The sequence below is a fragment of the Nycticebus coucang genome, chromosome 2 (assembly GCF_027406575.1).
Source record: "Nycticebus coucang isolate mNycCou1 chromosome 2, mNycCou1.pri, whole genome shotgun sequence".
NCBI lineage: Eukaryota > Metazoa > Chordata > Mammalia > Primates > Lorisidae > Nycticebus > Nycticebus coucang.
Window position 1 is genome coordinate 157,238,989 of NC_069781.1, and position 27,958 is coordinate 157,266,946.

Below are 27,958 nucleotides of genomic sequence, written 5' to 3' on the forward strand. Positions count from 1 at the left end.
CAGTAGACAGTGGTTGAGTCTACAGTAATTTTATTGTAACAGAGAAACCAGGCTGCAGTAAGTCTACATGATTGGAGCAGGTGGTGGTTATCTTTCCCAAGTGTAAAGCCTGAGCCTAACTGGCAGCACACAAAGGCCACAATAGCCTCCTTTCTGGTACTACCCTGACTCATGATGTGAGAAAAGTGACTGTACAACCACACTCAACCAAAGGAGGAGGTCCGTCGGGGTAGAGGCAATATCCCAAAAGGAGAAAATTACACAATCATTGAAGAGGACGCTGAGATAAAGTGCAGTTACCGACTCTCCACTATTCTTCGCCCAGAAAGGTGAGGGTATGGTATTAGCAGAAAATTATGTTCTTCATTCTTAAATCTGATAGGATGGGGTTGTCATTCAATCAAGCAATAGAATGGGATGAAAATCTAGGTTAGTTAAAAATCTTTGTGCCTAAGGAAAAGAACTGCAATGACAAGGGAGAAAAGTGAGGCTTCTCTTTTTCTTAAATAAGGTAAGAAAAAGTATCTTTTATTTTCCTTGCTGCACTGGCAGCAGACTCATTGGTAAAACACAATTTCTGCAATATGGTCTGTTGATAAGGTTGCTCCATCATGAGAAGACAAACATGAGGTTAACCGTTAATGACAAAACTAGGTCTTCTCTCAAAGTTGCTAACAAGTGTTATTTCTCACGAGGAACCCTTGAAACAAGACACTTCAGTTAAAGCTTCTGAAATATTGCAACGGCATGATTGACAGGTTTTTTTGGTGCTATGACTTTCTTGCACATGTAAACTCTTTCAGCAAAGTTGGAGATAAAAGGATGAGGGAGGGTTTGGTTTAGAGCCACAAAGTTCCAGATGCCAGCCACAAATGCCTCTGCCCTATGTTGCTACATGTTCTTTTCTGAGAAACACATTCAGTTGCTGAGTATTATGCGCTGTGGTTGAAAGAAATGATACACACACCACCATCCACCCTCCCTCTCGTTCCATGTGAAGCTCACAACAGCAAAGGCTGAAGATGGAAAGGTTGTCTCTGTTCCTTCACACCAGGGAAATTACTTAGTGACCTGGTGAATGGCATGGGCAAGGTAGCCAACATTGCTGGAGGTGACCCCGGCCACAGAGATGCGGCCATCCTTTGTCATGTAGATGGAAAATTCCTTGGTCAGCCTCTCCACCTGCAGGAAGAACAAGAACACCTCTTCTCATTCAGGGGAATTTTCCTTGGGACAGCACAATGGCCTACTTGTTAAAATAGGAAAACAGAAGCTCTATTTTTCTCACTTAACGCCCTATTCCCAGAATTTGCTAGGCTAGCTTAGAGTGACAGAAGAATAACAAGCTATTTTGAAGTAAGATAATGAATTCTGAGGAAGAAACAGGTGAAAAAAATCTTAGATTCACCACAGAGCTAGAATTCAGTTATGAAACAGCTATTTCTCCGCTCTTTCTTCAGAGAAGTAGCAGTGATTGTGAACACAATCAAAACAAGCTTTGTGGCTGGGTGTGGTAGCTCATGCCAGCAATCCCAGCAATTTGGGAGGCCAAGGTGGGAGGATCCCTTGAGGCCAGGAGTTTGAGACCAGCATGGGCAACATAGTGAGACTCCATTTTTACAGAAAAATTTAAAAATTAGCCAGGTATGGTGGTGTGATCCCAGATACATGGGAGGCTAAGGTAGAAGAATCATTTGAGCCCAGGAGTTGAGGTTACAGTGAGCAATGACTGTGCCATTCCACTCCAGCCTGGGTGACAGAGTGAGACCCTACCCTTAAAAAAAAAAAAAAGAAAGAAAAAAAAAATAACAGTTCTGCTCTTTAGAAGTTTGCACTTTTGCAAGGATATAGATAGGTAGACAATTAAAACAAACAAAACCCAACCAAACAAAATGAATACCTTTACCTAAAAGGGCTCCAAGATAACCATTTTTAGAGTAGCCCTGAAAAGGGAGGTAACGTACGAGCAATTTGTCTGTTTACAAAGACCAATTGGTTAGCTGCAGAGAAATTAGGAGTCCACTTACCTGTTCAGGCTTTAGCCCTGTGAAACAAAACATGCCAATCTGGTCAGTGATGTGTTGCCAGTTGTGGGAGGAGCCCTCCTTCTTGAGGTTAGAGACCAGTTGAGTTCGCATGCCAATGATGCGGTCGGCCATGCCTTTTACTTCTTGCAACCTGTAATAAAACCCCAAGATGCAGCTCACTCTGGCCAAGCCTGATAGGTAAGCCAGAGTTCATAGTATTTTACCTCCCCTGAGTTCTCTACTGTGCTTCAATTCTCAGTCTTAGACTACGTCACATGTTGATACTTCCCAGGGAAGAAAGCTATTTTACAGTGTTCTGTTTATATCAGAACACTATTTTGATCAGGTAACTAAAATAGTTAACATACTTGAGTATAGACAGTCTCCAATTTGTGACTTTTCAACTTTCTGATGGTGCAAAAAGTGATATGCATTAAGTAGAAACCATCACTGTAAGTACTTATACAACCACTGCTTTTCATTTTCAATATTGAGTAAATTATCGAGATATTCAACATTTCATAATACTCATAAAATAGGCTTTGTGTTATGCAAGAGAATCGCTTAAGCCCAAGAGTTTGAGGTTGCTGTGAACTGTGATACCACAGCACTCTACCCAGGGTGACAGCTTGAGATTCTGTCTCAAAAAAAAAAAAAAAAAGATAGGCTAGGATAATCATGGTATTTGGTAGGTTTGGTGTGTTAAATGCATTTTGATTTATGTTTTATTGGGACGTAACACCATTGTAAGTTAAGGAGCATCTGTATTAAGAAAAGTGAATCATGCCTCGTGTGGTGGCTCATGCCTATAATCTTGGCACTCTGGGAGGATAAGGAGGGTGCAGGATTGCTTGAGCTCACAAGTTTGAGACCAGCCTGAGCAAGAGTGGGACCCCATCTCTAAAAATAGCTGGGCATTGTGGCAGGTGACTGAAGTCCCAGCTACTGGGGAAGCCGAGGCAATAGAATCACTTGAGCCCAAGAGTTTGAGGTTGCTGTGAGTTATGACTCCATAGCACTCATCCTACTGAGAGTGACAAAGTGAGATTCTGTTTCAAACAAGAAAAAAGCGAATTATTCTCTGTAAAACTTATGAAGACTAAGATAAAAGCTGTGGGTTTAACAATAAAATATGACCTTATTTTTTTTTTTAACATGACTGGAATGTACATTTCTACCTTCACAATTCAGATAATGTACTGTGACAGACCCTACAATGAACAAAGCCGTTTGCTAGGTGCTGAGGTCTAAGAAATAGTCCTTGCCTTCAAAAGCTTACAATGGAGACTAGGAACCAAACCTATAAACAACCAACTATGGAACAAAACAGCACTTGGAAAATTAATAGAACACTGTTGTACTAAGAAAGCTCAAAGAAGAAAGACTTAATTCTGCTGAGGCTGTGGAGAAGGCAGTCCTCTACATGGCTCACTTGATCTAATCTTCCCTTTCCTCCAAAATTACCCTTTTCATTCTGTTCTTGTGTCTCTGGGAAATTCTTGTCAGCTCTCACCAACTGGATGACTATAAAGATGTTTATATGTCCTTGCTCTTATCTGTTCACTTTCCTAAACCATCTCTGTGATTTCATACAGTTAGATGAGATTATAAACTGCCAATCAAAGTCCAAATATAAGTCCTAGTCATTAGTTTATTTGATCCAGTGAAGGATTTTAAAATTGAGCACTTGTACGTTAAAGCTTAAATCTGGAGTTTCTCTTGAAAAACGAGAAGCTGACGGCATTACATTAGCAGTGTGATTACTGGCTGGAGCTGAGGAGCTCCTGCCCCTTCTAGGTGTGGCACTTGATTATAAATTTCCTGCAGTTCCCACCTACCCAGCTCCATTCACTTTGAGGCTTGAGTCTCAAAGGCATTGAGTTATGACCATAGCTAGATCTGGCGCCGCCACTTCGAAAGCCCTCTGTCCTCCTTGCTGCCCAGAGAATAAAGTTCTGACTTCTTACAATAGCAATCAGGGTGCTTCATGATCTGCTCCTGCTTCTCAGCATGACTGACTTCTAGAAAACATTCCTCCACACACTCAGTATTTTCTCCACAGAAGCCATGTGGGGCTCTCTATGGCCACTTTGAGTAATGCACGTCTCATGCCTGTGACCTCTCAGGCAGATCTTTCTGCTCATCTTTCTCTCCCCTTCATTCCCTTTGCCATCAAAATCCTTTCCTCTTTTTCCTTCATTGAGGCATAGCTCAATCACCACATTCTTTATTACATCATCTCCAACTCCCCAATATAGTCAACGGCTCTTCCTTTAGTTATTCTTTATTCCATTCAGTCATACATCAAATGTCGCATGCATGTTTTTCTCATTGGATTGTAAACTCCCTGAGGGTAAAGACCATGTCTTAGTCATCAGCACAGTATCTGTCATCTTTGTCCACTTACAGACTTTCAAGTATGTATCAAAAGGCATACATTAAAAAAAAATTCAAAAATATCAGAGAATATGAAAATTCTTTTCTTTTTTTAGTTTTTTGAGACAGAGTCTCACTTTGTCACCTTGGTAGAGTGCTGTGGTGTCATAGTTCACAGAAACTCCTGGGGTTAAGCAATTCTCTTGCCTCAGCCTCCCATATAGCTGGGATTAAAGGTCACAATGCCTGGCTATTTTTAGAGACGAGGTCTCGCACCTGTGAGCTCAGGCAATCCACCCGCCTTGGCTTCCTAAGCACTGGGATTATAGGCGTGAGCCACTGCACTGGGCCTTGGAAATCCTTAAGTAAAAAAGTTTAGTATGATTCTAAGTGACAACACTGAAAATAATCCTACACATACATATATAACAATATGTGATAATAATGGGCAAGGAAAAAAGGGCTGTGTTATAGGGCCTAAAGTTATGATTAAATTTTTCCCTTTCTCAAAGTTTTTGCAATATACTTACATGTAATTTTATAAAAATGTATAATTTTAAAAGTAATCAACTTTTTGGTAAGTCTAGCATGAATCTATTGTACCAGAAAAAACTATCCTGAGCTAGACTGCTTCTATTTACTTCATTGTTCAGACTTACTTTAAGATAGAAAAAATAGGCTTGCACCTGTGGCTCAAGTGGCTAAGGCACCAGCCACATACATCTGAGCTGGCGGGTTTGAATCCAGCCCGGGCCTGCCAAACAACAATGATGGCTGCAACCAAAAATAGCCGGGCATTGTGGCAGGCGCCTGTAGTCCCAGCTACTTGGGAAGCGGAGGCAGGAGACTCGCTTGAGCCCAGGAGTTGGAGGTTGCTGTGAGCTGTGATGCTATGGCACTCTACCCAGGGTGACAGCTTGAGGCTCTGTCTCAAAAAAAAAAAAAGAAAGATAGAAAAAATAGTTGTCACATGATGAGTAGGTAAGCTACATATAAAGTTTCTTAGAGATAGTAAATAGCAGGTTTAGCTTTTCTTTGTTTTATTAATTCTTCATTTTTAGGGCTGGGCATTGTGGCTCACAGGTTTGAGACCAGCCTGCACCAGGGCAACATCTTGTCTGAAAAATAGCCGGGTGTTGTGGTAGGCGCCTATAGTCCCACCTAATTGGGAGGCTGAGGCAAGAGAATTGCTTAAGCCCAGGATTTTGAGGTTGCTGTGAACTATGACAGCACAGCGCTCTACCAAGGGTGACAAAGTAAGACTCTGTCTCAATAATAAAAAACCTCCATTTTTAGAAGAAAATAGGTTAAAAATGGCTCTATGAAAAAGGAAAATATATGCACATGTGCATATTGCTTCAAGAATAAAAACCCCTCATACCCTGGAAGCTAACCTAATTTTCAGATGTCTAGAATTCTAAGTGCTCCAAAATTAACTATTTAAAAAATGTTTAAAAATGGAACTTTGCCCTGGAAGTGAGAACAATGTAACGTAAATGTTATACCCTCATATTGATTTGAATAAAGTTTAACAAAACAAACAAACAAACAAACAAACAAAGAAACCCATCTCAATATGATCCTGTCATTGAATAAACTATTACCTTATTTGGTACAATTAAAAAAAAAAAAGAACAAATAAAAAAGAAGTTTGAATCTAAAGCTATCTCTATTCCGTAAATTAAAGAACTGATGATATCCAGAGGAGGGGAGGGTGGGGGAGGTGAAGGAGCACAGAAGAAATCAGTTGCTCTACAGTCTTGGATGCAGTGGGAATAAAATTTGGGGTTCATAAAATGCTTTGGATCTCATAGGCATTCAGTGAGACAAACCTTCCTCCCTGCCTGCAGCCATTTATCTAGTTATCAGCATTCAGTTTTCAACACTTGGTAAGTATTTCCAGAATACATCAATAAAAAAACAAAACAGGGTGGCGCCTGTGGCTCAAAGGAGTAGGGCACCGGCCCCATATGCCATAGGTGGCGGGTTCAAACCCAGCCCCCGACAAAAACTGCAAAAACCAAACCAAAACAAAAAAACCCTACAAACTCTCAAAAAATCAACAACTTCCCCTCTAATAGGCCAGAACCATAGTACAACTTGGTCACAGGACAAAAGTGAAGGCTAATAGGAAAGAAGGCAGTATAGTTTGTTTTAGGGCAACAACTAGAATTTTTTATTTCTTTTGAGACAGAGTATCGCTCTGTTGCCCAGGCTAGAGTACTATGGTGTCAATTTACCTCACAGCAATCTCAAACTCCTAAACTCAAGCAATCATCCTGCCTTAGCCTCTCAAGTAGCTGGGATTACAGGCACCCACCTTAACATCTGGCTAATTTTTCTTTTTTTTCTTTTTTGAGACAGAGTCTTACTTTGATGCCCTTTGCATCACAGCTCACAACAACCTCAAACTCCTGGGCTCAAGTGATTCTTTTGTCTTAGCCTCCTGAGTAGCTGGGACTACAGGCACCTGCCACAATGCCGAGCTATTTTTAGAGATGGAGTCTCACTCTTGCTCAGGCTGGTCTTGAACCTGTGAGCTCAGATAATCCACCCATCTTGGCCTCCCAAAGTGCTAAGATTACAGGTGTGAGCAACTGCGCCGGACCTTAATTTTTCTGTTTTTAGTAGAGATGGGGTCTTACTCTTGCTCAGGCTGGTCTTGAACTCCTGAGTTCAAGTGATTCTCCTGGCTCAGCCTCCCAGAGTGCTAGGGTTACAGGCAGAAGCCACCATGCCCAGTCCTCTACAAGTTGTCTCAAAAAAAAAAGAAAAAGAAAAAAAGCGAAAGAGGAGGAAATCCATTTTTTTTTTCCAAATTATTACAGCTACTGCTTTAAGACTACAGAGTATTTTTTATCCTCAGAGCAAAACTGGCTGTTAGTACTTTCTTAGCAAATCTTTATGTGTTAATGTCAGAATGGCATAGGACTGCAGCTGTCTGGGAGATCACTGCTAGCCCAGCCTGGGAGCCTCAAAAAGTCCAGACTCAGCATTCCCATAGCTGTGTGGCTCCACCCGTACAGGCCCCAGGTTGGCTTCAAATTTAGCTTTTTTACCCAAGAAGTTGCTAAGAGATCTGCCCTCTCAAGTTCATGTAACAAATTACATCCTCCACATTTTTTATGAACTCAATTATATAGAACAGGTGTTGGCATACTTTCTGTAAATGATTAAATAGTAACTATTTTGGGTTTTATGTGCCATAGTGTCTCTGCCTATTGAAACTACTGTACTCTGCAGTTGTAGCATGAAAGCAGCCACACACAATTCATGGGTACAGCTGTGTTCCAATAAAACTTTATTTACAAGAACAGGGGCAGTCTGGGTTGACCTTCAGAACATAGATTGCCAAACCCTGATGTAGAGTGTTTTCTTTTTTCTTGAGACAGAGTCTCACTATGCTGCCCTTGGTAGAGTGCTGTGGTATCATAGCTCACAGCAACCTCAGACTCTTGGGCTTCAGCAATTCTTTTGTCTCAGCCTCCCAAGTAGCTGGGACTACAGAAGCCCATCACAACGCCCAGCTAATTTTTGGTTGTAGTTGTCAATGTTTTTTGGCAGGCCTGGGCTGGGTTTGAACGCACCAGCTCGGGTGTATGTGGCTGGCGCCCTAGTTGCTGAGCTATAGCACCAAGCCTAGAGTGGTGTTTTCTTGACTGTGTGTCATCAGTCAGCCATTGGTACATCATAAATTTAATAAGATGAACTGGCATCTAGAAAATATTGGAGTACAGCATACTAAGTACTGAGTTTTAAAAATGGTTTCAGTTATATATACATACATACATAAGTATGTAATGTGTATTCAGAGTCATGATGTATGAAATATATTTCTTATGTGGACTGTGGCCAAAAAGATTTGAGTAACAGTAATTTAGAGAATAGGTGTTGAGAGGCAGGTGGTTTGGATGATTTAAAAAAAATGCAGAAATACTCATTCAGTGTTAGCTATTTTTTTTTTTTTTGTAGAGACAGAGTCTCACTTTACGGCCCTCTGTAGAGTGTTGAGGCGTCACACAGCTCACAGCAACCTCCAGCTCTTGGGCTTACGTGATTCTCTTGCCTCAGCCTCCTGAGGAGATGGGACTACAGGCGCCCGCCACAATGCCCAGCTATTTTTTTTTTTGTTGTTGTTGCAGTTTGGCCGGGCTGGGTTTGAACCTGCTACCCTTGGTATATGGGGCTGGTGCCCTACTCACTGAGCCACAGGCGCCGCCTCAGTGTTAGCTATTATTAGAACAAAAGCAATTGCAAGTTGTAGTTCATGCCTATAATCCCAAGACTTTGGGAGGCTAAAGCAGAATGGCTTGTGGCCAGGAGTTCAGGACCAGTCTGGGCAATGTAGAGATACTTGGTCTCTCCAAAAATTAAAAGAAAAAAAAAATTAACCAGGCATGGTGGCACACACTTGTAGTCCTAGCCATTTGGGGGGCCTAAACAGGAGGATCACTTGAACCCAGGAATTTGAAGTTGTGGTGAGCTGTGATGATGCTATTGCACTCCACTGCATTCCAGCCTCGGTGACAGAGTGAGATCCTGTCTCAGAAAAAAACAAAATATGATGTTCTTAAGGAAGTTTTCCTATTTTAGGGGAAGAAAGTTTTATTTAATTTAGAGATGATAGAATAAAAGGACTATCATTTCTGAATTGTCTGTCTCTTAAAGAGAAAGACCAACTCATGTTTAAAAGTGCTGACAAAATACATACCCCCTGCCCACTCAATATGGCATCTGTCAGTTACTAGAGGTCAATTATAAACTAGCATTAAGGAGAGCAGTGGTGGGAAGAGGCAGATGTTTGGGGTTGGTTGGCATGAGCCTTTACCATTGTTTTCGCAAATCTGGGGTAGTCAGAATGGTAGAAGCAATGCGGGCTCCATTGAGAGGAGGATTGGAGTACAAGGGACGGATCAAGATCTTCAACTGTGACTCCACCCTTTTGGCTTCCTCTGCGTCTTTGCAGATTACAGTGAAAGCTCCCACACGCTCACCTGAAAAGACAAAATGGATCTTCTAATTTTCTACCTAATACATTATAAAGCAAATAATGATTAAATTTGTTATGTATTAGCTGTGTCCCTCAGAAGGACCACAAAAACAACTCTATTGTAAATAAAAAGTTTTCAACAACCAGAATGGTAGGTAAATCAAGGCACAAGAGAAAATTTGAGTATTCAAAGATCTCTTTTTATTGCATCTATCTTCTTGGCTCATGGACCAGTCACTTTTGTTTAGAGAAGTAGCAATTAGTTTTCCTTGCTGGAGGCATTTAAGGACACTGAAGAGGATATGGCTAAGAAGATCAGTAAAATCCACTACACCAGTCTTTCCTCTCTTGGTAAGGAGTAACATGGACACGCTCGCGTGCACACACACACGAGACACCAATTTCTATGCCTTTGTGGCAACCTCTCTCAGCTCTTCTTCAAACTATGAGAACATGTATCACCCTGGGTCCTTTAGCTTACCATATAAGCCCATGTTTTTGGCGTAAGATTGGCAGAGACAAACATTAATGCCCTGTTCAATGAAGTGGCGCACAGCCCAGGCATCCTTGTTTCCATCACCACTGGCAAAGCCTTGGTAAGCCATGTCAAAGAATGCAAAGAGATTCTTTTTCTGAGAAGGAAAGAGAAGACCAACACTTCAGGTAGCCTGTTTGAAGATGCTCTAGATGGTTACTTGTGCTTATTGGGACCATGCCTGCCTCACATAGATGGAGTTAACAGTTTTCTCCCCAGATGGCAGTTTGGGAGATGTTTTACTTTTCCTAGGGTTAGGATCAACACACATGTTTTTTGCTTTGGTGGACATCATCCCTTAAGAAGATACTAAGAAAAGAGAACCTTTTATTTTTATTTCAGATTAATGTGAGGGTACAAACAACCCCAGGTAACAATATTTTCATTTGTTAGGTAGAGTCTCTCCTGTAGTCAGTTGTGTTCCATACCCCAAAGGTGTGACATATATCCCTACATTGTGGCCATTAAGTGGGAGCACACCAATCCCCTCACTTCTCTCCCCTTCCCCCCAACTTGAATTAAATTGAGTTTTTCTCTTATGTGGATATGTATTAGAATGTCTACTATTAGTATTGAGTACCTTGGATATTTGCTATAAAAGAGTTTTAATACCAGTCTTCCCAGAAGGGTGAAGTTTAAGGCCTGCAGTATAATACAATCCTGGGAAACTCATCTTATACCCAGGGCTTAGGAGACAACCTCAATTGAACCATCTCATCTTGGAAGTGCTGTCCAATTGTTGTTTCTGTAAATCATTCTGTTTGCAGCATACATTTGGCATAAAGAAAGGGAAACCAAAAGGAGTGAAAACGGGGACACATGACAATAAGAATTATTTTCTTCCCTGGGAATTTCGACTAGTGTTTTCTCTGATAGCTGGCTACATTCTGTAAGTGATAATGGCAATGCTAGAAAATGAAAAACTATATAAACAGATGAATAAATAACCAATGACCTGGCACCAACAGGAGACATCCTGGGGCCAGGAGAATGCCTGTAGTGCAGGTTGGGCAATAACAAGTTTTATCAGAATTCCTTATAACCAGGCTGAGGAACATAAATTATTTTCAAATATTCATGTATCATCAATTATAGAAATTAAGTTATCAAATTAATTGTGCAAGGCTAGTTACTGAACAGAGAAGTGTCACCAACCAGTTCATTCTCCTTACCTTTACCACTGTTGCTATTTCCTTCCACTGCTCTGGACGAGGGTCCACTCCTGTGGGATTATGGGCACAGGCATGCAAGAGAAGAACACTTTGCTCTGGTATTTTCTAAAGAGAAAAACAACCAAGAGATGACTTTGTTTTACAGCTTTAAAGGAGATAGTTTACCTGAAATGCCATAGGATCACTATGATTTGATAAGTAACAAAGATAACCTGAGGTCTGGGAATTAGCTCATTCCCAGCATTTTAACTCAGATATTGGGATCCACTGGGAGACATCACATGTCCTCAAGGAGTTTTATTCCTCATTATTTCACCCATCCCACTCTGAAAGCCACTTACTGAAATGTCCTCCATAGCGCCTGTAAAGTCAAAGCCGCAAGTCTTGGGGTCATAGTATCGATAACCTTGGAGCTGCATGCCAGCATCTCTGAAGATAGGTGTGTGATTTCCCCAGGATGGTTTAGGCAGAAAAACATCTCGGCTGAACTTAAAAAATCTTTGCTAAAAGATGAGATGAAAGAGAATGGAAAAATAAAGGAGAAGCAAAAGAAGATGGTATGTACTTTACTGCAAGAACATCTATGTCTACTGAAATGCAGCTTATCTCTATGGTTGACAGGCAGTATTGACTGAGCAGTGAGGCTAACTGTGTTGGAATCTCTCTAACAATTATACTGGCTGTGTAGCCAAGGACATATTTGGGCCTCACTTTCTTTGCTTAAAAATAGGTTAACTGTATCTTCCTCATAAGTATTAAATGAGATAAAATACAAAACCTCTGTAGTAACAGTAAATATTAAGTAAATTAAATTTATTGTGATCAGTATGATATCCCCTTATAATTTCTTCAAAGTACTTTCATTTTTTAATCAGAGAACAAGAAATCTGCCAACTTCATGCAAAGAAGAATCTACTCCTGGGTGTATAGTCAAATTCCCACACAACAGAAAACCCTGTCATCTTCAACTTATAGCTCTTTCCTGAAGGAGCTTCAAGACTCACCAGAAAACTGGCTCCGATCCGTAAGGCCCCAGTTCCAGAAATGGTCTGCACTGTGACGAACTGAAGTAGAGACACCCATGGTCAGTGATATGCCACACTTTCTACACAGGCCTAGCCACAGAGAGGCAGTGCTCTGTACAGACAGCACCCTGGGTATTTTAGAAACTAATTTGTTGTGGCCTGTTACTAATTTTACCTGTGTCACACAGGAGTAAATTTTCAGGACACAAAAATTACTCTCCAATATGAAAAAAAGAGTGATTCATACAAAAGATATAAAAAGACACTAAGGACAGTCACTACATAAAAACATTATCTTTGGGCAAGCTTCGGCTTAAACAAACAAACACAAAAAAACATTACTCTAGAATTATACAGAACAGAATGATTCTCTGAACATCAAAATTTCTTGAAAAGCAAGCCAACAAGTATATTAGGATAATGTTACATTAAAATTTTATTTTAAGGCTATTCAGTGAAGTGGGAGTGGAGAAGGAACAAAGAAATCTATAACCAGAACATTACCGCCTTTTTTTTTTTTTTTTTTTGAGACGGTGTCTGCTCTGTTGCTCCAGATAGAGTGCAGTGTCATCATCATAGCTCATAGAAATCTCCAACTCCTGGTGATATGCGACAAGAGAATGGCTTAAGTGATCCTCTTGCTCCAGCTTCCTGAGTAGCTGGGACTACAGGCACCTGTGACTAGCCTGGCTAGTTTTTCTATTTTTAGTAGAGACAGGGTCTCATTCTTGCTCAGGCTGGTCTCCTGATCCTAAGCAATTCTCTTGTCTCAGCCTCCCAGAGTGCTAGGATTACAGGTGTGAGCCACCATGCCTATCTCATTACTATATTTTAAAGGTTGTCTAAATTTACATACATTTTCATGATATGTAAATATTAATCTTTTGGGTAACGGAAGATGCCTGGGGTAAATCTGTTTATTAAAACTCGTCAACTTTAAGTGACAAGAAACCAGTGAGCCAGCCCGAGGAAAGTGAGACCCTGGCTTTACTAAAAAAAAGAAACCAAACGAACAACAAAAAACTAGCTGAGGGGTGGCGCCTGTGGCTCAAAGGAGTACAGCGCCAGCCCCATATGCCTGAGATGGCGGGTTCAAACCCAGCCCCGGCCAAAAACTGCAAAAAACCCCCCAAAAAAACCCACTGTGGAGGCGGGGTGGGGGTGGGGGGGGCCTGTAGTCCCAGCTACTCGGGAGACTGAAGCGGAAGGATCACTTGAACCCAAGAGCATGAGGTTGCTGGAAGCTACGCTAATGCCACAGCACTCTAGCATGAGACTGTGTTTCCCAAAACAAAACAAAACAACAACAGAAGATAGCAGGGTTGAGCTTTTGGTTTGCTTTTTCAAAGACACTGTGGAAAGGTGAGAAGGGCATCTCAGCAGGCAAAACACCTGGCCCCCCTGCGGCAGGAGCAGGCGGATGTACACAGGGGCACAGCGCGGCCGCTGGACGCTCGCTTCGGCCGCCCTCACAAACCTCCCCAGGCTGGCTGCCACCTCCGTGCTTCAGACAGGCAGCCAGTTGCCATGGACCCCTCCTGGGAAATGACAAGTCAAGCCACTGCAACCCCATGGCCAGGGCAGGTGCCGCCCTTGGACTTGTCCGGGGGGCGTGGCTCTCGCTGAGGCGCCTCTCGCCTCACCGCAGCGCGCAGCTGTAGCCCCCAAGTCGCGCCTCCACAGCGCCCGCTCTCCTGAAGAGGCCGCCGGGAGACCCAGGCAGAGGTGGCTGAGTACATCAGGACGGGGTACGGGGTACTACCACCCCAGTGGGGACAGGTGGGTGTCCCCCGGGACCCGGGCACAGGAGGCAGGGCCTTCCGGCCAGTGCCGCTGCTGCCACGCTCCCGGCCGGGCGCTACACCGACTGCTATGGCGTCCTCTCGCCCTTGCCCATTGATCGCTGCTTTTCTGAGGAAAGCCGAGCCGCTGCCCTGCCGAACTGACAAAGCACCGGGATCCCACCTCCACGTGAGTCAATAGTTGCCTGTTGCTTTCCAACTCCTAACCCGGCGATTTAGACATGTAGCTTCACTTCACATGTAGGAGGATTTTGCACATTTTTTTTCTAATTTAATTCTAGCTTTCACAGAAAATACAGAATAAAATTTCAGTTATTTAAAAAAAATACAAAAACACCTTTTAAAATAGTTCATCGCTGCAAACTTGAGCATGCTGGAAATAAAAGCCTAACTGTAGGCCTGATAATACTATAATTCACAAAGGCACAGCAATTTATAAAACACAAGCTGGTGTTACTTTAAGATAGTCCCATACTTAGGTTATAATAAACAGACTAAGCAAAATCACAGCATGAATTAAAAATACATTTCCATGAAGGGTTAACAGGTGGCTGACTGTCTGGCTAGAACTAAACCACGTTTTATCTGTGACATACAATAATTATAGTATCAACCTGGGCTTGGGGTTGTATGCTTTTCTCTGAGTTAACAAACTCGTGTGGATCTGTGAATGAAGTATATTTATTTTGGCTTTTCAGAGGAGGAAGGAAAAAGAGAATGTTGGCTTCATTTCGCTAATTTATGTTTCTTCCCTTCAAACTTACCCAGAAAAATACAAATTTATTTATTAACCCCCCCCCCCCACCCAAAAAAAGAAAGTAAACCACAATACATGTGAGCTCACACATTGGGAGCATGCTCTTCTCTTACAATGTTCAAATTGGCCCAGAAAGGGCAGCAGCAGAGTGCCTGACTGCTCCAGCTCCCACAGTCCACCCACAGCTTCTTTCCTGCCTACTTCTTTCCAAGTTGGAAGGTTAAGGTAGACATGAAGGCAGGGGCTAATTATAAACCTAAATCTGGGCATAGGTAGGCATTTCTAACGCATATTCAATGTAAAATGAACATAAGCAGACGGTGCTAACAGCAAAAGCAGTGTTAAATCACTACTACATTTGGAAGATTACTAGTAGTACATTTTTGGAAGTGGAGCCACATAGTACAGGTTTGGAAGTGTTGTCACATGAAATATTTAATTATGGCAATTTATTAGCTGTAAAAGAATTATTAGCAATAGTGTAGTGTAGCCACCTCAAAACAATCATTACTCACAAAGTAAGCTGTCTTTTCATATTTCTTTAAAATTGCTTACATTATTACAAATTTGTTCAAATTGTTAAATTTATAAACAGATCCTGTATGATGTTAAAGTGTGTTCAGCTTACCCGGCCACTTTTCAATACTTCGCTATTCTCACCCAGGGCTAGTTCTGCAGATGCCTTGCAAAATTCAGCCAGTCCCCCAATGGGCAGGTATTCCTTATCTAGATTTTTTGCAGCAATCTGGGCCTCTGCCTAGACAAGAGAAAATGCAGCCATTAGTTTCTTCTCCTCACCTCGAATTATTATGATAGATATAGAAAGTTTTAGGTCAGGCATGGCAGTTTACACCTGTAATCCTAGCAGTCTGAGAGGCTGAGGTGGGAGGACTGCTTGAGGTCAGAAGTTCAAGATCAGCCTGAGCAAGAGCAAGACCCTCATCTCTACTGAAAATAGAAAAAAATTAGCTGGGCACAGTGGCACACACTTATAGTCCTGGCTACTCAGAAGCTGAAGCAGGAGGATCACTTGACCCTAGGAGTTTGAGGCTGCAATAAGCTATGAAGAGCCAATGCCTTCCAGCTTGGGAGATAAGAGTGACACCCTGTCATAAATAAAATAAAATAAAATAAAAAGAAAACCAACCACCCTGCCAACTCCCAAAAAACCAGAGTTCTAAGGGGATTAGTTATATTAGTCATATTACTTAAAATTATGAAGTTAACTAACAGAAAATGCAATTAATAAAAACATAACAAAAATAAACGAGAATGAAAAAAATTCTATAGTTAGGAATAAAGGACAGAGTATGCCTGTGTATGATGGTTTTATTAAGGCAATCAATCACAGTAAGATAAATGGAAAATAACAGTAATCCTCATCTACAAAGAACTGTTCCCCTGATTTTTATAGCCAAGGAGCCTGCAGCCAAGAAAACCTGAGTGATTCATGCAGTTAGTGCTATCCAGTACTTCTGTCCAGCACTTTTCCTACCACTCTCCAGGGCTCCCTTCAGTCTCTTCACCCTGACTCAGCAGGCGATAGATGACAAGCTCACCTTACGGACACTAGGGAGCACGTAAGGCTTTCCATTATCATCCCGGTAGGCACCAACTCCCAGATTCATCTTTTTGCTATTGGTGTCTCTCTTAAAGGCTTCAGTGACTCCCAGGATGGGATCCGGGGGTCCCATCTCCACATGGGCCCACCAGGAGCTGAAATGAGAAATACATGAGCTCAGTCGCCTTACCTAGATCCCCATAGCCAGAGATGCCCGAGCTTCCAAAAATTCATTTCAATAAGTATTTACAAGTCTATTATGACAGGGTACAGCAATAGGAACCAATAACCCAATAATGCAAAAGACTTCAAAGCATCTCCTGGGAGAGTGGAAAAGACCAATAATTTTAATACAAATGTAACATGAAGCTGATGGGGGCACCAAATCATCCTGGGGGAAGACAGAGGGCAAATGCAGGCTTTTAAAGCAGTCTAAATCTGACCTGAATTCCCATGCAAAAAATAGTTCAGGTAATTTGGCAGTGAGAAATGAGAGTGGTAAAAGCTGAGACATGAAAGGAAGGGCCATAATTTGGAAAGCTTGTTAAATATACAAGTTCTTGGGTCCTACTTGGGATGTAGTGAAACTCAAAGAATCTTTAAAGTTGTTTTTTGGGTGTGTGTGCGTGTGGGACATGGTGATTAGGTGAGGGTAGTGAACATAAATGGACGTAGATTCTGTACAGCCCACCTGGTTATAGTGTGGAGTGCTACTGTGTGCAGGGTGGTAAGAACAGATGCAGCAGGATCATTGAAGAAGCTGGTTTGTTACCCAACAGAACAGATAAAGCGATGAGGACCTGAACCAGGGTGGGGTAGCAGGGGTGGAGAGGAGGAAAGAGGTGCTAGGTATTTAGGAATTAAAAATCAGCAGAACTTTAACGTTTGATAATATTCATCATTTTATATTTGTATTAGTCATGATTTTACCTTAAAAACAAGACAACTATCCTTTAACAGTCTTGGAGGCGATCCATTGATGCCCAGGGATGTCACTTGACTGGGCCAGGTGAATTGTGCTGTTGGGGAAGTACATCCCATCTTTCTTTAGATTGCAAAGTGAATGCCAGGAGGCAACAGAAGTTTAAATGGTTGTTCTAGTTTGTTCCCCAACCTCTACTGATTTGGGATCGTGCTTTTGGTTTACTTATGGACAATAAGCTGGTCCCCATTGGTGGCAGCAATGATTACAACACCGGTTTCTTGCTGTAACCATTGGGCACTTTGAAGGATGGCAGAGATCTATTCTCTTCTGAGCGAGAGACAACAGAGAATCTGGCTTAAGCTTTTTGTTCATTTGCCTTTGTTTATTTGGAGCTTAAATCATTTAAGAGTTTTATAGCTTTTTAAAAATTATACTCATGAGTTCTTTGTTTTTATGTTTACTCTTGCCCTGTGGCTGAAGGAATAGATCTGAAGAGCTAGAAGCTTTCTACATGTCAGTAATTGAGAAAGCCTTTTTTTTTTTTTTTTTTTGTAGAGACAGTCTTACTTTATCACCCTCAGTAGAATGCCATGGAGTCACACAGCTCACAGCAACCTCTAACTCCTGGGCTTAGGTGATTCTCTTGCCTCAGCCTCCTGAGTAGCTGGGACTATAGGCCACAATACCTGGCTATTTTTTTGTTGCAGTTTGGCTGGGGCCTGGTTTCAACCCACCACCTTTGGTATATGGGGCCGGCGCCCTACCCACTGAGCCACAGGCGCCACCCAGAGAAAGCCTTCTTTTCTTAAACTCTGAGTATCTGAATGTGAAATGTTTTCTATCTCTGGAGAGTACTGATAAATTAGATTTTAAAAGTCTCAAATTGTAAGTACTTTGTTCTACTTATGTTATAGACATAAATAAGCATCTGTAGCAATAAAATATTCCTAAAATTCTCAGGAAATGGCACACTGAATTTTTAGTTCTTCCAAAGTGTTAGACTTACACTTTCCTTTTCTAGAGACAGAGTCTCATTCTGTCGTCCTGAGTAGAGTGCCGTGCCGTAACAGCTAACAGCAACCTCCAGCTCTTGGGCTTAGGCGATTCTCTTGCCTCAGCCTCCAGAATATCTGGGACTATAGATACCCGCCACAATGCCTGGCTATTTTTTGTTGCAGTTTAGCAGGGCTGGGTTTGAACCCGCCACCCTCGGTTTATGGGGCCGGGCACCCTACTCACTGAGCCACAGGTGCTGCCCTAAACTTTATTCTTCTTAATTAAGCTCAGAAGCATTATAGACATTCGAGTTCATATAAATAAGGAAAATCTTTGGTAAATGAGACTAGTTTTAGTTTTATTTTAGTCTTTTATTCATGTTAAGTATAATATAGCATACATTTTATGCTATGTGAATTTGCTTTTCCTAAATGTATACTGGCTTACTGATAAAATAAACCAATATTACTCTTATATAGTGTTTAAAATTATAAAAAATAGAAATTGTGTTAAACTACATTGAATTATTCTAACAAACTTTTAATTTTAACAGCAATTATATATTTTTACTCTATTATTAAATAGATAGTACAGTTCTCATATACCCATTCCTCCATTTCCCCCTATCGTTAACATTTTATATAGGAATTCGTTGTTACAATTAACGAATCCATATGGATACATTATGAAGTCTATAAATTATTCAGAATTTCTTAGTTTTTACCTATTTCTGTTCCAGGATTCCATCTAGAGTACCACATTATTTTTAGTTGTCACATCTCCTTAGGCTCCTCTTGGCTGTGACAGTTTTGGGAATACTGGTCAGGTATATTATAGGATACCCCTATTTTGGAATTTGATGTTTTTTCTCATCATTAGACTGGGATTATGAGATTTTAGAGAATAGTAATCGTATTTTTTTAAAAATCTCAGATTAACATGAGGGCATATACAATTAGGTTACATTGTTAGTGTTTGTGAGGTAAAGACTCAGTTGCAGTTGAGTCCTTCATTCAGGAAGTATGCCATATACCCCTACATTGTACCCATTCGGTGGGAACTTACTAACCTTCTCTCCTCCTCTTGAATTTACTCATGTTTTTCTCTTGTGTGGGCCTCTAGTATTTTGTAATATCAGCTTGAAGATGATTTCCATGATCTTTAGGTCAGCAGTCCCCAACTCTTTTGGTACCAGGGCCCAATTTCAATGACTGAGGGTGGGTGGTAGCTTACAAGAAGATTCAAGCACGTAACATTTATTGTGTAATTTATTCCTATTATTATTACATTATAACATATAATGAAATAACTCAACAACTTACCATAATGCAGAATCAGTGGGAACCCTAGCTTGTTTTCTTGCAACTAGACTGTTTAAAATGCTTGCCTAGGACTGACATCACAACCTTCTCCTCTCAGTTTTCTCAGTGAAAAAGAAGATACTTTGGTTAAAAGATAATTAATGAGTAGTTGAGACCATACCAGGTTAACAGTCACAGATAAATAAACTGTGTTTTTGTTTTTCAAGGAAAAACAGCAGTGTCCAAAACAGTAGTTCTCAAACGTTTTGGTCTTTTAAACCCTATTATTATTATTATAATTTTTAGGCATTGTGAGTGTGTGTGTCTCACTCTGTTGCTTAGGTTGGAGTACCTTGAACTCCTGGGCTCAGGAAGTCCTCCTGTCTTAGACTTCCAAATAGTTGGGAATATAGGTGCATGCTACCACAGCTGGCATACTCTTAAAACCTGAAAGAGCTTTTATATGGGTATAACCACTAATAAATTAATTGTATCAGAAATCAGAACTGAGAAATTTGTTATATTAATACTTAGTGACTAATCCGAAAGTATCAATAATCGAAACAAATTGCATAATAAATAACATCATGGGCTGGGGCGCCAGCCTCATGCTCAGGGGCTAGTGGGTTCACCAGCCTGGTGCTTGCTGAACAACAACAATGAAAAAAATAGCCAGGTGTTGTTGGAGGTGCCTGAAGTCCCAGCTACTAGGGAGGCTGAGGCAAGAGAATTGCTTAAGCCCAAGAGTTGAGGTTGCTGTGAGCTGTGATGCCATCGCACTCTACTGGGGGCAACAAAGTGAGACTGTCTCAAAAACAAAACAAAAAAATAACATCATAAATAACATCTCAATGTTCCCAAAAGAAAACTACTATCCTAAAGCATGTTCCACATATAAAAGAGCATATGAGAACAAAACTCAGAACGTGAATTTTGTTTTGATTTATAATAACTAAATCTGAAAAGAAGCTATGATGAATTAACATTTTTAACAAAGTTTGCTCGGGTGGCGCCTGTGGCTCAGTTGGTAGGGCGCTGGCCCCATATACGGAAGGTGGCGGGTTCAAACCCGGCCCCGGCCCTGGCCAAACTGTAACCAAAAAATGGCTGGGCGTTGTGGCGGGCGCCTGTAGTCCCAGCTACTCGGGAGGCTGGGGCAAGAGAATCGCTTAAGCCCAGGAGTTGGAGGTTGCTGTGAGCTGTGTGAGGCCACGGCACTCTACCGAGGGCCATAAAGTGAGACTCTGTCTCTAAAAAAAAAAAAACGAAGTTTGCTCAATCTTGATAGGCTAGTTTCCGTGGTTTAATGATTAATGACTTCAGCTACAATATGAAGGGTTATTTTTTTAACATTCTGTGCAGTCAGCCTAGCTGGTAGAGATTCTGTGCTTTACCCCAATACTTTACTTTATGTTGCATATTATATCATTCTATTACATCCTTGATTATTTAAAACAAACAAAAACCTAGTTTCTCACATATGGAAAGAGCTAAGGTTCTTTATAATTATGCTTCATAACTTTAATGTTTTATTATTATTTTGATTAAATAGGTAACCAGTGATTTTTTCCCTGGCACTCATAATCTTGTCTTAAATGACCAGCTTTTTAATCTGGCATTCCCCAAATTGGATGTGAAATACAGAAAAAAAAAATTTTTTTTTTTTTAAGACTTTCACTTAAAGGTGTCTTTGAATGTTAGCTGGGTGTGGTGGTTTATATCTGCGATCTGTAATCCTAGCACTTGGGGAAGCTGAGATGGGAGGATTGTTTGAGGCCTGGAGTTGGAGACCAGCCTGACCACAAGTGAGACCCTGTCTCTACAAAAAAATATGAAAATTATAGCTGCGCATGGCGGCTTGTGTCTGTAGTCCCAGCTGCTGAGGAGGCTGAGACAGGAGGATGGCTGCAGCCCACGAGCTGGAGATTACAGTGAGCTATGATGAGGCCACTGTCCTCTAGCCTAGGGAACAGAGTGAGACTGTCTCAAACAAACAAACCCCCAAAACCAACCAACCAACCAACCCTAAAACACTTACAGAACTATCTTTGAGATTTCCTAGAGGGCCCTTGGAAAGTACTATCTTTTCTTCCAGTAAATACCCTGTTAGCAGAAGGGATGCATTAATGTATCAAAAGGAGGTTTTTTAAGCTCATGGTAAACTACTGTTCTAGAAAAGGATTATTTTACCTCTTTTTTCTTGAGGGGAAGTAAGCAAGAAGCTTTTTACATGGTTTCATGATATATAATGCAAAGTCTCTATGATGTCCTAAGTCAGTCATTAAGAACCTGCTAGGTGCTCATGTAAAGAAGAGTAAAACACAATGCCTTACTAGCAGATTAGTCCAAGAAGTCCAGGATGGGGTGAGATAATGGATAGTGATAAAGACAGGCACAATACATTATTTATGGGAACCCTGATGAGGAGTTAATAGCTTGAGGAAAGGAGGAAAATACTATAATGCAGTGGTTCTCAACCTGTGGGTTGCGACCCCTTTGGGGGTCAGAAAACACATACTTCTGATGGTCTTAGGAACCGAGACACTGCTCCTCTACCAGTCTCCAGGCCGGTCTGCCCACATGCAGAAACGCCCACATACGAGTACCCGGCGTGCTGTATTAAAGGGTTGTGGCATTAAGAAGGTTTAGAACCACTTTTACTATAAAGTCAGGAAGGCTTCCAAGAGGATGTGACCCATAAGTTGAGTGCTAAGGATGAAAGAAAAGGGCCTTCCAAGTAGAGCTTAAGGGTGAGAAAGAACTGAGTGTTGTTGGAGCAGATAGTAGAAGGTAAGGTAAGGAAGCAAGGCTCCAAATTACCCAGGTCAAATCACCCAAGTTCCCTTAGTGATCATTTATCCAATCTCAGTCAATTGTATCAGCATAGCACAGCGGAAGTTCTCTGTGCTCACTGTGCTGATGAACTCGAGAATTATTTCATTAACATTTATCTCCTGACAAAGGCTCTCTTACTGAACTTGTGGCCAGTCAGCATTTATACACCTCACTCCTTCATGAGGCACAGTGGATAGCAGGACAGAGTTGAATTCATGCTCTCCTGGCAAGTTAAAAACTGCCTCAGTCTCAATAGTTGTAATTAGTGTGTACAGTTAGTTCTCTGTTATTTCAGGGCAGATTATTCCTTTTTTTGATTTCTTAGTCTCTTCTTTTAATGGGCTCTTTTAATAGTTTGCCTTGGGCAAATTCAGTACTGGGCAAACTGCATGAATTAGAATAACAGTTCAGCCACCTACAGCTGTGTGAGCAGAGGCATGTGAATTAGCTTCTCTAAGTCTCAACTTTCCTCAACTGTAAAATGGGAGCATAACAGTACCTATCATACAGGGTTGGTTGCTATAAGGATAAAAAAAAAAACACTCAGAAAAGAGCCTGGCAGAGTGATTGATGTTAACTAGTATCATTGTTGCTAAATTATTGCTATTACACTTGTATGTGTAACCACCTTGCATCCTGGTATGGAGCCTGCTGAGGCCAGTTAGTACTCTGTTTTCCTGAAAATAAGACATCCTCCGAAAATAAGACATCCTCCTTACAGGAAAGATAAGATGTCCCCTGAAAATAAGACCTAGTGCATCTTTGGGAGCACACCTTAAAATAAGACACTGTCTTATTTTTGGGGAAACAGGGTAGAGAATTCAAAGAGCGTATATAGTCATGAGATTTCATGACCAAATGCATGTCTTTTCTGCTCTTCTTTTTCTGTCTTTTTATTTTTTGAGACAGAGTCTCATTTTGTCGCCCTTGGTAGAGTGCGGGCCGTCACAGCTCACAGCAACCTCAAACTCTTGGGTTTAAATGACTTTCTTGCCTCAGTCTCCCAAGTAGCTGGGACTATTGGCGCCTACCACAGCTCCCAGCTATTTTTAGAGACGGGGTCTTGCTCCAGCTCAGGCAGTTTACCTGTCTCATCCTCCCAGAGTGCTATGCGCTTTTCTTTTTTTCAGACATAGCTTTGCTCTGTCCCCTCATCTAGAATGCAGTGGCGTTTTTTCAGCTCACTGTAACCTCAAACTCCTGGGCTCAAGCCATCCTCCTGCCTTGTCCTCTCAAGAGTGCTAGGATTACAGGCATGAGCCACGGTGCCCAGCCAGCTTTCGTTATTTCTTATCCATAATTCAGACCCTGAAAACATGTAGCCACCTGCCTATCTACATCACTGTCATTAATTGCTGAGTGAAAGGGATACTTTGAATGTCAAGGACATATTAGATTATAAAAGAGAACATTCTACAAAGCAATTTTCATTTTTAAGAAGACGGTCTGGTTGGGCACTGCAGGGTGAGCCTGTAGCCTCAGCTACTCATGAGGCAAAGGTGGAAGGATCACTTGAGCCCAGGGTTCTAGTTTAGTCTGGCCAACACAGCAAGACTTTTGTCTCATAAAAAGAAAGAAAAGAAAAGAAATCTATTTCCAAGGCCTTCAATCAATAATGAGAGCCACTGCCTACTGCTCTTAACCACAAGGACAGAAGGCATCATTCTTTTTAAATAGTGTCAAAAGCACATATTTGTTAATCTGTCAGATTCTTGCAAACATTAAACAGAACCAATAGTCTTGAGCCTTCTGGTGTATCTCTTAAGAAGAATTCTAAAATCAACTTAAAAATAGTGAGTTTTAAACAATCTAATATAAATATAGGAGCAGGGATACTCAATTTGATTGGCTCTACATTAGTGACCACATTCCAGCTCCTCTATGCCCTTCATTACTCTATTTCTTAAAGGAATTATAGCAGATGAAAACAAGGTTGTGCTAGGGACAAAACTGAAGCTGATAACCTGACAACATAGAAGCTGATAACCTGTGGCCTACAAAGAGATTCCTATCAATGTACTTTGGATGTACTTACAAAGCCTCAAACATTGAGCAATATTGACTAGCCAACCAAAAAATGCTAGGTACAAAGTATTCATCTAAGTCTTTTCAATTGAAATGCCTTGCAATTTCCCACAGGGCTTTAGCATACTTAGTACCTTACAGGTTTTAAAATGTCTTCCTCACAGTTTTCTTATTTTAAAATGGGGATTTAATTAACTTGTCCATGATCATAGAGCTAAAAATGGCAGAGATAATACCACAATTGTGAACTTCTAAATAATGTTTATTGTACCACTGTTAAGCACTGCTTTATGAAGGAGTCTTGTGATATTCCTTCAGTTATTTCACTAAAAATTAAATCATCAGAACTAAATAATTAGAAACAGATTAAAAATCAAGGAAAAGACTTATGTCCAGTGTTTAAAAAACGCACCTAAATGATACACTTGAATTTAGAAAGAATTCTATTTAAATGACACAAGTGTTTTGTTGGATAAATTTTCAGTTCTTCAGAATACCAACTGCCAAAGTTTTATTGTATTAGAACGAGCTGTTTAAAAAGAAACATCAGGCTCGGTGCCAGTAGCTCAGTGGCTAGGGCCCCAGCCACAAACACCGGAGCTGGAGGGTGCGAACCCAGCCCGGGCCTGCCAAACAACAATGACAACTACAACCAAAACATGGCTGGGCATTGTGGCAGGCGCCTGTAGTCCCAGCTATTATGGTGGCTGAGACAAGAGAATCACTTAAGCTCAAGAGTTGGAGGTTGCTGTGGGCTGTGATGCCACAGCACTCTACCAGGCAACATAGCGAAACTCTGTCTCAAAAATAAATAAAATAAAATAAAAAGTAAAAAGAAATGTCAATAGGTTGAGTTTATTTAAAATTTTTTTTTTCTTTTGAGACAGTCTCAGTCACCCTGGGGTTGAGTCCCGTGGCTAACGTCATAGCTCACAGCAACCTCAAACTCTTTGGGCTCAAGTGATTTCCCAAGTAGGTAGGATGACAGGCACCTGCCACAGGGCATGCCTAGTTTTCTTGTTTTTAGTAGAAATGAAACACACATTCTTGTCTAGGCTGGTCTTGAACTCCTGAGCTCAAGCAATCTGTCCACCTCAGCCTCCCAGAGTGCTAGGATTACAGGCATGAACCACCCACCCTGCCCGGCCTACTCTAAATGTTTTTCACTTTTACCATTTGGCTATAGGTAAAGATCATCTCTATAGTGAAAGGAGTAAAGGTTCTGATTTCCTTGTCTGAACAATTTAACACTCATGGCCCGATAATGGCATCTGGTTCTATCATCCAGTCATGTCTCACTGTTTAAACCCAAACAGCAGTTCATCAACATCAGGTGCTCAAATATTTTAAGATTTAATTTTTTTGGCACATATTTTGCAGCCATAGTACCCCTATAAGTTTAGGTTTTTGTTTTTAAAGGCTATTCCAGTGAAGTAGTGGGAGTGGAGAAAGAACAAAGAAGTTTGTAACTAATGATCAATTAGTTGTAAATATCACTGCATTGGGACTGACCTGTGTTTAGATTTTGATCTAAAATACAACATCAAAATGCCATACTATACTTGTTTCTGTTGTATTAAGGTAAAAATCAGAGTTTAAAATTAAGGGCGCTGGTCCCATATGCCAGAGGTGGCGGGTTCAAACCCAGCCCCGGCAAAAAAAAAAAAACAACAAAAAACCCACACACACACAAACAAATACTGAATTTGAAAGACATGCCAGGCATTGTTTTAAGTGCTGAGATATCCTCTGTTCTCAAGGAACTTACATTCTAATGGTAAAACGACCAAACCAAACCAAAAAAAAAAAAAGAGTCAGGCTCTCTAGTTTAAATGATGACTAACTGTAATCCTAACCCAAGGGATTTTCACCAAGCACTTTAACTAGAGCTTTAGTCAGGACACTCAGGCAAATCCACAAAACAAGGTATTATTTTAACATATTACATTGGTGAAACACACTTTCTCTCTCCCTGTAATGTTAAGCATTCTTTTTGGTTTTCCAAATTTGCTGCTTAAGTTAACTTCTCCCTAATTCTGGCTGATTAGGTAGGCAGGCTTAAAAAGCACTCGTTGACAAGGGGCTAAGGAGCCAAATCAGGAAGAGAAGAAAGCGTGAAAGCCTGGGCAAAATTGTACCGCCAAGACTGTGGGTATTTAGAAAGGACAGACTGTTCTGCTGGCTTAAAGACATGATGCATACATTCAAACAATAGCTAAAGCAGTCATAAAAGGCCAAACAACACTTTGCTCCTTGTAGTTATTATCTATTTGAGGGTGATTCTAAAACTCCGCTTTCTCCTTAGGTATACTTAAAGGAGCCTGCCCCAAATGGGCTTCTTGCGTGAATTAATCGCCTGGCTTGGGTCTTTAGCAGGAAGCAATTACTAAAGCCCATTTCATGCTTTGAACTTTCCTTGCATACTATGTATCACAGTACAAAATTATGTATTTGTCATTTTTTTTTTTTTTTTTTTTTTTTAATTTGGCCGGGGCTGGGTTTGAACCCACCACCTCCGGCATATGGGACCGGCGCCCTACCCGCTGAGCCACAGGCGCCGCCCATTTTTTTTTTTTTTTTTTTTTTTTTTTTTTGTATTTGTCATTTTTTGAGCAATGTCAATTTGTTATTGTTCTCTCACTCTTGTTCATCACTATTATCGCCAGCATCTACTCTACTGCCTGGCTCAGAGAAACTGGGGTTACGAAATATTTACTGAATGAAAGTGCAGAGAGAGATGGAGAGGAAGCTCTATCAGTTTCCTACTACCGGGTCACCTAAAGGCGGACAAAAAAAAAAAAAAAAAAAGGGATGCTCAGTGTACCTAGACCTTTTCGGATCCAAAGGCCCAAGGGGCACGGGGACACAGGCGTTATCTTAGACCCGAGGATGCTCCCCCCGCCAAGGGAGAAAAGCCGGGCCAGAACGCCGGTGTCTCGGGAGCCTTCTCCCGCTCGCTTCCCTCGCTGCTCACACAGGTGCTACCGTCAGCTACTGCCCAGCCCACCCGCCTCGGCCGGAGCGAGGCCTTTACAGGTGTTCCGCTGCTCCCAAGGGCAGCCCGTCAAGGGCACGCGCGTCCCCGGGTGCCGCAGCCAATCCGCGCACGGTCGCTACGGCCGCGTGCTCTCTTCTTTCCCCTGGTCCTGAATACAAGTCCGGGAGCCGACAAGGGCCCCACTTCTTTCCCCGGGGGACTGAGCTGTCACGCCCTCCTGTGGTGCCTGGTGCAGGGGAGAGAGGGATGCGGGACCCTGAGGGTCACTGGGAGGAGAGGACTTCCAATCGTCAGGCTCCAGTAAAGGAAAGCTGAGGGAGTTGCAGAGAAAGGGTGTGTGTGTGTTCGGGAGCGGGAAGGGCAGATGTACTGGGGCGCCGGCCGCGCGACTGGGCAGGGCCTGTGGTCCCGGCTCCATCTCCGTCTCCCTTGGCTTACCTGGCTCTGGCAGAGGCTGCGGCGGCTATGACTGGGTGGAAGGCATTGGTGATCCCGGAGAGAACGCGGCCGGAGTACAGCAGAGCCATGGTGGGAGGCAAGAGGACAGTAGGTGGCTGCAGGACGGAGCGGAGGGCAAGTGGGCGCATGCACCGAGGCGCGGGCTTCAGCTGAAAGTAGGGACAGCGACTTCCC

At 41.7% G+C, this 27,958-nt stretch overlaps 1 protein-coding gene across 1 annotated transcript; it reads right to left on the bottom strand.

The window, feature by feature from the left end:
* Positions 1-13: 13 nt before the first annotated feature.
* On the bottom strand, positions 14-27,958 carry GOT2 (glutamic-oxaloacetic transaminase 2). Its single transcript, XM_053603234.1, has 10 exons — positions 27,764-27,958; positions 16,244-16,400; positions 15,313-15,441; positions 12,105-12,164; positions 11,442-11,603; positions 11,101-11,205; positions 9,875-10,025; positions 9,232-9,397; positions 2,028-2,178; positions 14-1,182 (listed from the first exon to the last, which is right to left on the bottom strand). The coding sequence occupies exons 1-10, from the start codon at positions 27,910-27,912 to the stop codon at positions 1,060-1,062; spliced, it is 1,353 nt and encodes a 450-aa protein (XP_053459209.1). The 5' UTR covers positions 27,913-27,958; the 3' UTR covers positions 14-1,059.

Excerpts from the sequence above, each read along its gene's own strand:
- GOT2 (XM_053603234.1), bottom strand. The coding sequence starts at position 27,912 with ATGCGCCCACTTGCCCTCCGCTCCGTCCTGCAGCCACCTACTGTCCTC. Across the intron at positions 15,442-16,243 it reads TGCTCCCTAGTGTCCGTAAG|GCAGAGGCCCAGATTGCTGC; the intron begins GTGAGCTTGTCA and ends TCTCTTGTCTAG. Across the intron at positions 11,206-11,441 it reads GCGCTATGGAGGACATTTCA|AAAATACCAGAGCAAAGTGT; the intron begins GTAAGTGGCTTT and ends TTTTCTCTTTAG.